General features: G+C 35.2%; 1 protein-coding gene across 4 annotated transcripts; it reads right to left on the bottom strand.

Moving 5' to 3' along the window:
• Nucleotides 1-3,311: 3,311 nt before the first annotated feature.
• LOC134537525 (large ribosomal subunit protein uL2) lies at nucleotides 3,312-11,229 on the bottom strand. 4 transcript variants are annotated; one of them, XM_063378045.1, is made up of 5 exons: nucleotides 11,122-11,229; nucleotides 10,248-10,392; nucleotides 9,941-10,082; nucleotides 8,161-8,379; nucleotides 3,312-3,638 (listed from the first exon to the last, which is right to left on the bottom strand). In XM_063378045.1, exons 2-5 carry the CDS (start codon nucleotides 10,383-10,385, stop codon nucleotides 3,361-3,363), a joined length of 777 nt encoding a protein of 258 aa, XP_063234115.1. In that variant the 5' UTR covers nucleotides 10,386-10,392; nucleotides 11,122-11,229; the 3' UTR covers nucleotides 3,312-3,360. The 4 variants fall into 4 exon arrangements, with proteins under 4 accessions (XP_063234115.1, XP_063234117.1, XP_063234116.1 ...); XM_063378047.1 differs by having other exon boundaries at nucleotides 10,248-10,415; nucleotides 11,122-11,168; XM_063378046.1 differs by having other exon boundaries at nucleotides 11,052-11,165.
• Between the last annotated feature and the right edge of the window lie 649 nt (nucleotides 11,230-11,878).

The raw sequence follows: 11,878 nt of genomic DNA, 5'->3' as shown, positions 1-11,878 counted from the left end.
TATATTTTTAAAAAACTAGTACACATTATAGAACATGTGTACTATATTAACATTATTTGAATTTGATTTAAATGTTGAACAAAAATCATGATAAAATTTTGTAATAGCTTTGTTAATACAAACTTTATTGCAAAGTTTGTATTATTGAGGTTTGACTATACGTTGAAAGAAAATCATGCTACTAAAATTTCAACCTATTTTTGCAATTTTCTGATAGAAATAAAGACAATCCAGCCTCCAACATTCCCACATCTGGCATTGTTCAAACATAGTCTTGCATACACCATTTTACAATGTGTACGACTATGCACTATAACACTATCAGGGGGGAAAATGTGCTCAAGGTCTAGGAGATGGCATACCGGAGCATGACTTTTCTTCCTCATATTACTATCACTGAGAAATTTACATGTCTTTTCTGGGTTTTAAAGCAAATTCCCTGACTTTCCAAAATGTGGACTCAATTAACTTCCTATAACCATTACACACATGGAAAGTAACATAGCAAATATGTGATGAATACCATCCAAAATGTGTGTTCACATTCGGTTATGGTACAGTCCGTCACATCAATATTATTCAGAATTCCAAAAAAACTGTTGCGTTCGTACATGTGTAGCTTCTTTCTCTGGTAATCTACATTACATTAAGTGTTTTTTAAGGTCTTGTATCGCAAAACATGTGGAAATGACCATCCTGAAGACGACAAACACCAGGTGGGACTTCTTTACTATCTCCCATTGCATTCCCGGGTGTTAGCAATGCTCACACCTTTGCTAGATTATTTTGTTTATCAACATAACTGTTTCAATTACAGGTGTGTGACTATTCCTACAAGTGTATTCTATACTTGTAAACATAGGTGTACCCAGGATTTATTTTCAGGAGGGAAAGGGGAATAGGGGAGTGGGGGTGGATTTAGATTTTTAATAAAAACTCCATAGACTGCAAAAATGAATTTTTACTATAATATATACCCTAGACTTTTCATCTGTAACTTTTCTTTCTCCCCATATTTTATTCTATAACAAAAAGCATTACTTATTATTTAAAAATAAAAAATTACAGAACCTAAAAAAAAAAAAAAATTAACCAGGAACTAGGGGAAATGCGATATTTTAGTTAGGTTAGTTTATACAAGCAAAGCGGTCCTTGGCTGACCTAGCTAAAAAAAAACAATTACTAAAAAAAAATTAAACTGGAACAAAACTTAACTTAGTAGAAAAAAAATCTCTTCAACACTTGGTTTTAATGCAAGTAATTTATTTATTTAAGTAAATAAATAATATCTGCAAATTTATTTGTTAAACCTGGGCTATTATACGTTTGAATGCAGGGTCTTTCAATTCACCAATACAATATTTAAATAACTACAAAACCCTAATAAAAAAATTTACACAAAAGAAGTAAATTGCTACTAGTTACCAAAAAATTAATTAACCACCTGACAGACATAAGTAGGCACTTCAGAAACTCATCCCTAATAAGCTGATGTTGGCAAGACAACACAATTGATGTATAATTTGATTGTAGGGGGCTGTTTAAGTGCAGCAAAACAGGATTTAAAAAAAAATAAGTTTTGAACCCAACCTCTCTTTCATGGGTTGCAATTTAGAAAGATTTTAGCAAAGGTGAGCCAAAGATGTATTTACAATCACAGGGCCAAAATTCTTAACTTGTTGCTCGTAGAAGATAAAAAAATATGTGCACTCCATTTAACCACCTAGCTATGATTGATCTACCGAATATGAACACCTACACATTGAGCTAAGGCCACTGAGCTACTGACGCAAACACACCACACCACACTCTCGCTCAATATGGCAGTTTCATCTGAGGGAAACTCAAGTTTCAGTTTTCCAATGTCTGTAACAGTCGTTTAAAATTACACATCTCACAATCATCGAACATTCATCTTCATGTTTTAAGTACAATACTGAAACGACTGAATCTGAATTTATAAACATAATGACCAAAAACAGTTTTTTCATGTTTTAAGTTTTGTGGAGTTTTGTATGAAATTACGTTCACTGCAGCAATCACTACTGCTACATAATGCGCACTTATGTTGAACAAAACAAAAACATAATGGTAGTTGAATTGTACTGATTAGTCCATAGACCAACCACCATGATTCAAAAATTTAGACTAACCGATCACAAACCAACCACTTTGTTCATGTTTGCTTACCAATTGGGCTGCTTGCTGACGTAATCTCACTCGTCACTCGGTGCAAAACTTCAATGAGCTTTAAATGACATGAGCGTTCACAATGTTCTTGAATATTGGAAAAGTTTGGGGGGTTTGAACCCCAGAATCAACCCCCCTACAACTATGCTTGTAATTACAAATTTTGATATATCCAATCAAACATTTTTAAAATTCATTACCAAAAAGATACTGCATGTGGAACATTCATAAAACTTTTTAATGATCAGTGTTAAATGTATAATGCTAAGAACATAAGGTTTATAGAAAAATATAGATTTGTTTCAAACGTAGTACACACACTTTTTGTTTTTAACAAATTTTCTGGAGTAAAGCACAAACAATATTCAAAATACTAAATTTTTGTGTACAATAGTTATCAACCAAACAGTAAAACCTTTCGTTAATTTCCTGCATGAATGAAAAAATTTCAGAAATTGACCCACAAATATGTACAATAATTACTTTTAAGTAGGTAACTTTTGAGTAGGTACCCTTAGAATCTTCTTAGCAGGGATTTACTGAAATTTCAAACTTACAATTTTAGCGATTCAAGAATATGCATTGCCAGGTTTTTAATTTTCTTTAATTTTACTAGTTAGCATTAATTATTTATGTACTCATTTAAGTGCAAAAATAAAGTTTCACTGTGTCCATGTTTAAATTTGATTAGAATTTTTTTTTTAAATTAAAACAAAATAAAGAAATCATCATTCACAGAAGCCTAGTTTCCACACCAGAGAATATATAAATTAATATGACCATTTTTTTATCTTTAAGTTAACCATAATTTCCAGTTTATTTTCCAACCATTACATAATATCCTTTGCACAATTTTGCAAGATACACAATTTTTCCAGATACGACCTGGCATTTTGACTTTCTGAAGGTGCGGGAATATAACTTTCGCCTCACGAATTCCACCAGTGTCAGAACTCACCGATACAACTTAGCTGCGATGTTCCACCAAATTCAGTTTCCTTCACTTCTATCTCGAAACTACATCAACGGCTGGCTTATTTTAAAATTGGGGTTTGATCATCATCGTTACTGAATCCCCGGGGTTAGGAAGGGCTGGGAGAGAAGAGAGAGAGAGACTGCTGTAGGTTTAGAAGAACTTTATTAAACACGGCGGAGGACAGCCGGAAAGGTCTAGTCGTCGCTCTTCTTGGTGTCCGTCTTGCCTCCGCGGATGCGGCCGGTCCTCCTGGCCGCGATCAGCCCCACCTTGCGCCCGGCGCTGGTGCCCCGCTTCACCGTCGAGGCCTTGCCGATGTGCTGGTGGTTTCCTCCGCCGTGGGGGTGCTCCACGGGGTTCATGGCCACTCCTCGCACCTTCGGCCAGCAGTTGCGCTTCACCTTGTACTTGTGGTAGGCGCGCCCCGCCTTCAGGATGGGCTTGTCGATACGACCGCCCCCGGCCACCACACCTGCGCACGGTCGTCCTCACTCTTTCACTTACTTGCCCACGAAACATTATTAGCGGGCACCGCACAGATTAACTCTCCCTGTTAATAAGTCTTAAATACCTCAAGAATATTCTTAGCAGGGATTTTGCAAATACAGCGAAACCCCTTATTTACGTTACCGTTATTTACGTTTTCCCGTTATTTGCACTATATTCTTCAGGTCCCGTTTGGTTCCCATATAGTCCAATACAATACTTTCCCGCGAATTACGTCTCAAAAATCGAATCAATCCCGCTATTTACGTCACGTAACAACCATAAACAACCAGAAAATACCGTGGAGCTAGTAGGCAATGAACATTTTAAATAGCAAAATATACATATTTTATAACATGAAAAGTTGCTTTTATTTCTAAACATGTAATAATTTAAGCCTAGGCGTGTAAAAGTACGAGTAATTATAGCAAGAGACAATCTAAAATGCACGAGGGAAAAACGTAAACTCATGAATGTACAAACATGGCTGCTTGTAAGTTCTGTTACTGTATTTATGTCACAACTTAGCCGAAATACTGGTACGAGACATAAACTTCACAAGATAAAATGAGCGGTGTCTTGGTAACTGTTTTATACGTCTTTTATAATTTGGGAAGTATTGTACAGTTGACGCCATATTTTTTAAACTAACCATTTATTTCTGGGGATCGTAAATAATTAATTATTGGTATCAAGACATCATGATAAACGTAAACTTGAACATGTCACGGCAGCGAGAAAACTGGTGCGTATACCAATAAACTGGTATTAGAACTGGATAAAATTGGTACACGGGAGGTGGAGCTTATATTTTTTTCCGCTAAGCTCGCATCTATTGGTTGGCGGCTGATGGCGTCATGAGTCTGGGCGGAGCATAGAGTGCGCATGCGCCGCCGCGTCGTTACAGCAGCTGACCGAGTACAATGACCTTTCTCCGCGTTTGGCGCGCTATTGACGGTAAATATTCATCAATTTGCGGCCTTTTCTTAAAAAATTTTTTTACTGTGAGCAATGTGTATGTAGCCCGTATTTGTTATAAACCCTGCCGGTTGCAACTGTATTTATAATTTGGAGAGGCAAATAATCTCCTTGAACAGCTAAAAAAGCAAGCAGAAGAAAATTTCAAATTTATTTTTTAGGAAGTAATCAGAAAAACATTTTGGCTTTCATTCTTTATTTATTTTTGTCAAATGTGGTAAATTAATAATTGATTAAATACTAAAGTAAAATTTGTTGTTAGTGTGTTTGTACCTGCATTGTAGTATGTGCTATTAAACAAAAGGAAAAAAATTCTAAATAAGGTAAACTGTACTCCTTTTTATACTTTTCCCTTTATTTACACTTTCCCGCTTTTTACACTTTTTTACTTTGTCCCCATGAATAGTGCAAATAAGGGGTTTTGCTGTACAAATACAATCAATGGGATGACAACTAGATATGTAACACAGACAAATAAAAAAATTGGAATTATATCAGATACATTATTATAAAGCTAATTACACTTAAATAGATTTTTTAAAATATATTTTAAGAAAAAAACTCTTTAACACACATTTTTATTACGGTTGGAAGGTAACTTATTGCTACATATTTTCTATAGAGATCACTATCTTTGTCTAATTAATTTGAAATTAAAAATTAATCTATAAATACTTTTTTGTTTTGTTTTGTAGAGCACAAATAATGGTCTGTAAACTGAGGTACTCTTAAGACCAGTATTTTCTAGAATATATTAGTGATTAATTTATTATATTAAATTCTTCCAATTCCTAACTATCTGAAACAAAAATATTTCACATGACAAAAGAAAGCTTAAGATTACAGTGCATTCCATAACATTTGGGTACATACATTACTATGAATATAATTACCACAAATCTAATCTCGAAGTAAAAACTGTTAGTTTCCTCAATTTTCTTGCAAAACATTAACAAACACAAACAGATGTCTCATCCTACATCATTTATTTTCGATTTCTTTAGCATTTTGAGAAAAGTTTTTCTTAAAAATCATAGTACATCGTGGGCACAGAAGTTCAGAAAGAGCCTCTAGAATGTTTTAACTTCACAGCATTCAGTTTTGAATCTAGAATCATCATGACTTTGTGGCCCACACATAAAATGAATAAACAAGAAGAATGATGGTACTTAAATCTCAAAAGTTTAAATTTAATTTCTCTATCACCCCATAAATGAAAACAGCAATTATTTTACAACCCAGCATAAAAAAATAATATAAAAAATAGTGTTTACGTAGTCGCTCTAGGCGCCAATGCAGACATTTTAAACCACCTTACATGAACTTTCACCAATCTGTTAGTTCATATTCTAACAGACCCTTGGTCAACCAAAGAAATGAGGGACTGACTTTCCTACCACTACATTAAAATTGTTACCATAAAGCGTAGAAGTTCAAGGACATTCAGAAAGAGCCTCTAGATAACATAACATCATGGTACTAGTATGAATCTAGAATCATCATTATGTCCCAGGGCTTACATCAACATACAACCATTAAACTTGACATCACATGAGCGTAGCAGTTTAAGGTAATGCAGAAAGAGCCTCTAGACAGCATAACATCATGGTAACGTAAATTCTCTATTTAACGTTCCCCCCATATACTTCAAATTCAACAACAGGTATAAAACGTCTCCTGTAAGTGCTTGTATAAATCAATGGGTGTGTGATATATTGTAGGGATTTTGCCATCAATACTCATATTACCTTGCTAGTACAAACATATTATCATATTGGAATGATTTTATTGGTGATTCAAAATATGTTGATGTACCTATTGAAGTTATACTTCTAGTGCAACTTCCAACAAGGTAGCGTTAAACGTTTAACGCTACCATGGAGAATTATTTGCATGCAATTAAAAACTTTTTCTTTTTTAATGATGCCAAAGAAGTATAACTTCTCATGCACGTACCTAAGTACACACACACATTTGTCTTTTTACAAATAACAGAAAAATATTCAGCTTATTTACAAGATTCAATGCAATTTTTTCTTCTTCAGTCAAAATAGGGGTTGCATACGCATGCAGTTATGGATAGTGATAGGAACCAAACAATGCCATCTTGGTTTAAACGGTCTTTAGCCTATCTAATTCTGTTAACAAAAAGTAACAAATCAAAAAATATGTAAAGCATTCTTCTCTCACTCAAAAAAAGTCTAAATGAGAACATTATGTTCTTATGATAGTAATTTTATGCATACAAAAACAAAAGACCAAAGTCAACCTAAACAGCAATAATAATTTGCCTGATATTTGCTGTAGGATGTTCAGAAAGAGCCTCTAGAATGCATAACTTCACAACATTCAGTCACCTCTAGAATCATCACAACATCCCAGTCCTATCAAGACAATACTTCAACAAGTAGTCCGGCAATGAATGCAACATGCATAGTTATTATTTATAGTCAAATTCAGTTAGAATGCTTTAGAGGGAGATTTAAATTTACATGTTTTAATAGAGCATGACCAATAAAATTCTCAAGAACTATTAATTCTATAGAATTAAAAAAAAAAATAGGGGAAAAAGAAGTAAGTAAATAATTCAACAAAAACAACTACTACGAAGTTCCCCAACATTTCGTACTTTTAGTAAGTACCTAACCGTGTCAACAAAATTACAATTTATAGTGTTTCTAAAACTTGGTTCACAATACAAACATTTAAAGGGTTAAATGTTTCAACACCACAAATAACATGTTTTATAAAATAAATATCACACATTTTATACTATATACTAAAATCAAGTTTTAAAAGTAGGGATGCAATTTTTAAGAGGAAAATAAAACAACTTTTTTTTTGTGTTATTCATAAAAACCTAACCTATTCACTGAAGTACATTTATTTAAAAAGTAGAGTATAAAAAAGCATGTAAACAATTTAATAAATCATACAACAAAAACATTTTGTTCAAACTGTATATATAAAAAAAAAAAAAAACTAAAACCGTGACCCGAAGGTGAACCGGAACTACCCGCATTACCGTCGTCGTCGCACACATCGACCGCGAAAGAGTGCGTGCTATCAAATGTAGTTAACTCTGCTCTAGACAGAGTGCACGCGTTGCATGCAATCGGTGAAATATCGATATTCGACAACGAGCGCGCGCTCTACACGGGAAGCAACACACGAATGATGCCAACCAGTGCTGGCTACATTTTTATACGGGGTGCACAGCGCAACACAGACGAACAGATGAAAATTTTTTGAAAACATTTAAAAAAGAAAATTTACCATCAGATAGTGAGAATGCGCTTTTCCTAAATTGTTCACCGAAGAGAACGCAGACATGTCATTTTTTTCCGATCAGAGGAAGCGTTTTAAAAACGCTTGTAGTGTTAAAAAAAGAAGCCAAGTCGTAAACAAGTGCTGCAAGTTCCTGAAATCCGGATATATATATATTTTAACTAGTATGCTAGTTAGTTTTTTTCCGTATATTACGAGTGATATTAGTAGTATAGTTTGGGGGCTCCGGGGACGACACTGACCGACCATGGCCCGGTTGTTGGAGGGGATGACCTTCTTGGCCCCCGAGGGCAGCTTCACGCGCGTCTTCTTGGTGTCCGGGTTGTGGGCGATGACGGTGGCGTAGTTGCCCGAGGCGCGCGCCAGCCGGCCGCGGTCGCCCGTCTTCTCCTCCAGGTTGCACACGATGGTGCCCTCGGGCATGGTGCCCACCGGCATCACGTTCCCGATCTGCAGGTTGGCTGCGGGCAGCACACACACACGCGCACTTACAAGCACGCCCGAGCTCACTGCATTATTTACAGGTAAAGGGGCCCTCGCACTGGCAAAAATTTCGTTCAATATTTTGTGCAAAATTGTTGAGCTCATTTTTGTACAACAATATTGAATGGTCTGGACCCCTCACACTACACAAAAATATTGCGCCAATATTTTGTCAGCCCCCTCACACGGCACTCTCGTGCTATAAAATATTGACGGGCCCGCAAAACTTTTCTATACTTTCAGAAAACTTTTGAACACGCCACAAAATATGGAACACCCCTTTTTTTGCGCAATATATTTCCTCACACTCTCAATACTTTTGTAAAAACATGACACCTTCAAAATATTGAGTAAAATTTTAGCCAATGAGAGGGCCCCTTAAGTTTCATTTTTAAGAAAGGAAGAATTTGGCTTTACTGTGATACTTATTTAATTTTCATGTAACAATAAAATGTTACTCAATTATTGAATAAATTTTTTTTTCTTAACAAATACATTCTAAAATTATACAAAAAAATTATAAACTTTAAAACACGTGAACTTGAACGTACCAACATCAGCAATAAAAAAAAATACAGTAAATATGTGGTTACAACCCATAATGTTTACTGAGAATAAGGTCGTAATAGAAAAAAAGGGAGGGGGGAAGAAACATTTTTAAACTACTGACTCATCCCCCACCAGCAATTGGCAAACATTTTAGGAGAGGGGGGCCAGGTGAAAAAAGAAAACTAACTAGGTAATATTCTTATGTCATGGCTTTTCCGTAATAAAAAATTAAATTCTGAAAATAAGTCTCTTTTAACATTAAACTCATTCCTCTACTTACCATGAAAACAGCATTTATAAATTTCTACTGGTTTCTGAAAAATTTACTTTTACCACACTGGTAAAAAAAAAAATCTGTATGCTTGGCTTTAATGCACAGCAGGGACTTGCATAATTTTTTCTTTACATTATTATTAATGTTCCATTGAGTCACAACGTCCAAACACAAAATATACACATTCCTATGCAACGCAATTAAACCACACGATGACAGCTGCTTCATTGCATAGGCTATCAAACGTGACCTACAAACAGTAATATCTCCGAAACCGGTAGGAATTAACACTGTTTACAGAGTAAATAGAGAAACTCCTGTGTGTGCGTGCGTGTATGTGTTGAATTTGTGAATAAAATATTTTGATTTTAAATCTTTTTTTAACATCCAAAGTTCAATGCAGAGATTTTTTATAATTTCAATATTCGTATGTTCGTAAGTATTGTATAAATATAAACTTTGCAGAACAAAAACTTATTTTTTTGTTTGAACATCGCATGTAATTGTACGCAAGAAATCTTTGCAAGTCTATGTACATCTATTGGTGGGTGATGAACTAGAAGTTAAAAGATGGAAGTTATAACCAAAATCATTAGGACTAAACCTAAGCATTTCCACCTGTTAACCATAAGTAAAATATTAAATTCAGAAGAAAAAAAAACTGTCTCCTAGTTCAACATTAAAGAATGACCAACATTGTACAAGACTGTGCTCACCTTTCTTGCCACAGTAGAGGAACTGGCCAGTGTACATTCCCTCAGGGGCAATAAACAACTCCTTGCGCGTCTTAAAGCGATACGGATCCCGGAAGTGGACCATGGCAAGTGGCGCCCCCCTACCAGGGTCATGGATAATGTCCTGCAAGCAAAGGGCAACAATGCACCACTTGCTCCTTTGCACTCTAATCTAGCACTTTTCCAAACATACATTCTTGTTCCGTCAGACTCAAAAAATTTCTATACCTAAAGAAACAACTGGAATCACAAAGACTTTATAACCTGCCTGTGCGAAATGAGTACTAACCTTCACAACTCCTTTGATGTACCCATGCCTCTCAGCATAATCCAGCGAACGCAACTTAGGGGCACCTTTCCTATGCTTGGTGTGTGACCTGAACACACTCCCCGCGCCCTTACGCTGTGCACGGATCACTCGCCCCATCTCGAGTCTGTGAACACACACCTCAGACACCTGTTCAGGTGACCAAGGAGCAGGGGGGGTAGGGAAATCTGAGAAACAGGATATACAAAAAATGAAACAAAATGGAGAGACCATGAGTGGAAGATACAAAGAGTGCATAATAAAACACAAAGAAAGAATTTATTTACGGAGTGGAATGAACTTAACCGGGTAAAAATAGTGAGAAGGGCGAGGGCAGTAAGGAAATAAAAAATCATAACTGTGGAAGATTAAGTAGGAGAGGACTCATACGGGAGCTTGTAATAAAATAAGTAAAACCTAAGCAAAAACTTTGCAGGTTAATAAGATAGTGACATCCCTTAGTTTACTTGAAGTCACGACTGTGCAAGCGGCCCGTCACGTAATGGAAGCCCAATTACAGGTTGAATAAATAAGAACTAACCTACATTAAAACAATGGCGTAATGACAATACATATATATTTTTTTGATTTAACAAATAGTATAAACTAAAATAACTTTCCCATATAAAACTCTTCTTACGTACGTAATAGAAAAAATATTTCGCAGTGAAATACACTTATGAAAACATTAAGGTTATATCATCCAAAACCAAGTATATCGTAATAATCATATTGCAAATACAATAGCTAAAGCAATCAAAGCCACTAAACAATTTATAATAATACCGTTTATAAAAAAAGAAGATACGTCACGTCTAGATGAATTCAGATTCTAGTTTACAAATAATAAACTTACGTGATCTACAACTTCAACAACAGGAAACTTGCATTATAAAAAGAAAAGAAACTTCCGGTAAGGGGTACTCTTCCGAAAAAAAGATGAATTTGTATCTTACTGACAATTTTTTTTCTTCCTAATCATTAGTGTATAACTTTTTCACAATAATAAAGGGGGTAGATATTTAATAGTCATAATATTAGCGTTCTTTTATAAATTACAAACCTATATATTCTTCTAAACCAGAACCACTCACATTACTACACTAATAGAGCATGTAGTATCTTATTTCAAATATTTTCTGAAATTAAAGAATTCGCTGGGATATCAGTTCAGTAACTCTAAATATTTATACAATTTTACTGATAAACACACACCCTGTGCAAAGTTAGATGGAGACTAATTCGCCTCTAAAATGAAATTGTATTACCCTCTGTCCATTACCATCTGTGTGCTTCGTTTCTTTATGCCCTACAGAGGTCTGAGCATCAGAGAAATTGTTTAAAATTAAAATTCTCAGGGTAGCAGAGAAGGGTCAGTTGTCTTCGTAAAATAAAGTGTGATATATTTTATGTTGATGTGTACCTCCATGATACTTAATTAAAACCAAGGTCTCAGACCTATCTGTACTGCCCACATTGTACAATGCTAACCCCCCCCCCCCCATCAAATTTAAGCATAGCGTTTACACAACAGTGGTCAGACATCAATGTTGTGTTATTAGTCATAGTTTGTTTAAAGACTGAAATAGGAAAGATGGCCAGATTTAATGTTC

This window comes from Bacillus rossius, chromosome 12, assembly GCF_032445375.1.
Source record: "Bacillus rossius redtenbacheri isolate Brsri chromosome 12, Brsri_v3, whole genome shotgun sequence".
NCBI lineage: Eukaryota > Metazoa > Arthropoda > Insecta > Phasmatodea > Bacillidae > Bacillus > Bacillus rossius.
Note: the sequence above shows the minus strand (reverse complement) of the source record. Positions and strands in the feature narration are given on the sequence as shown.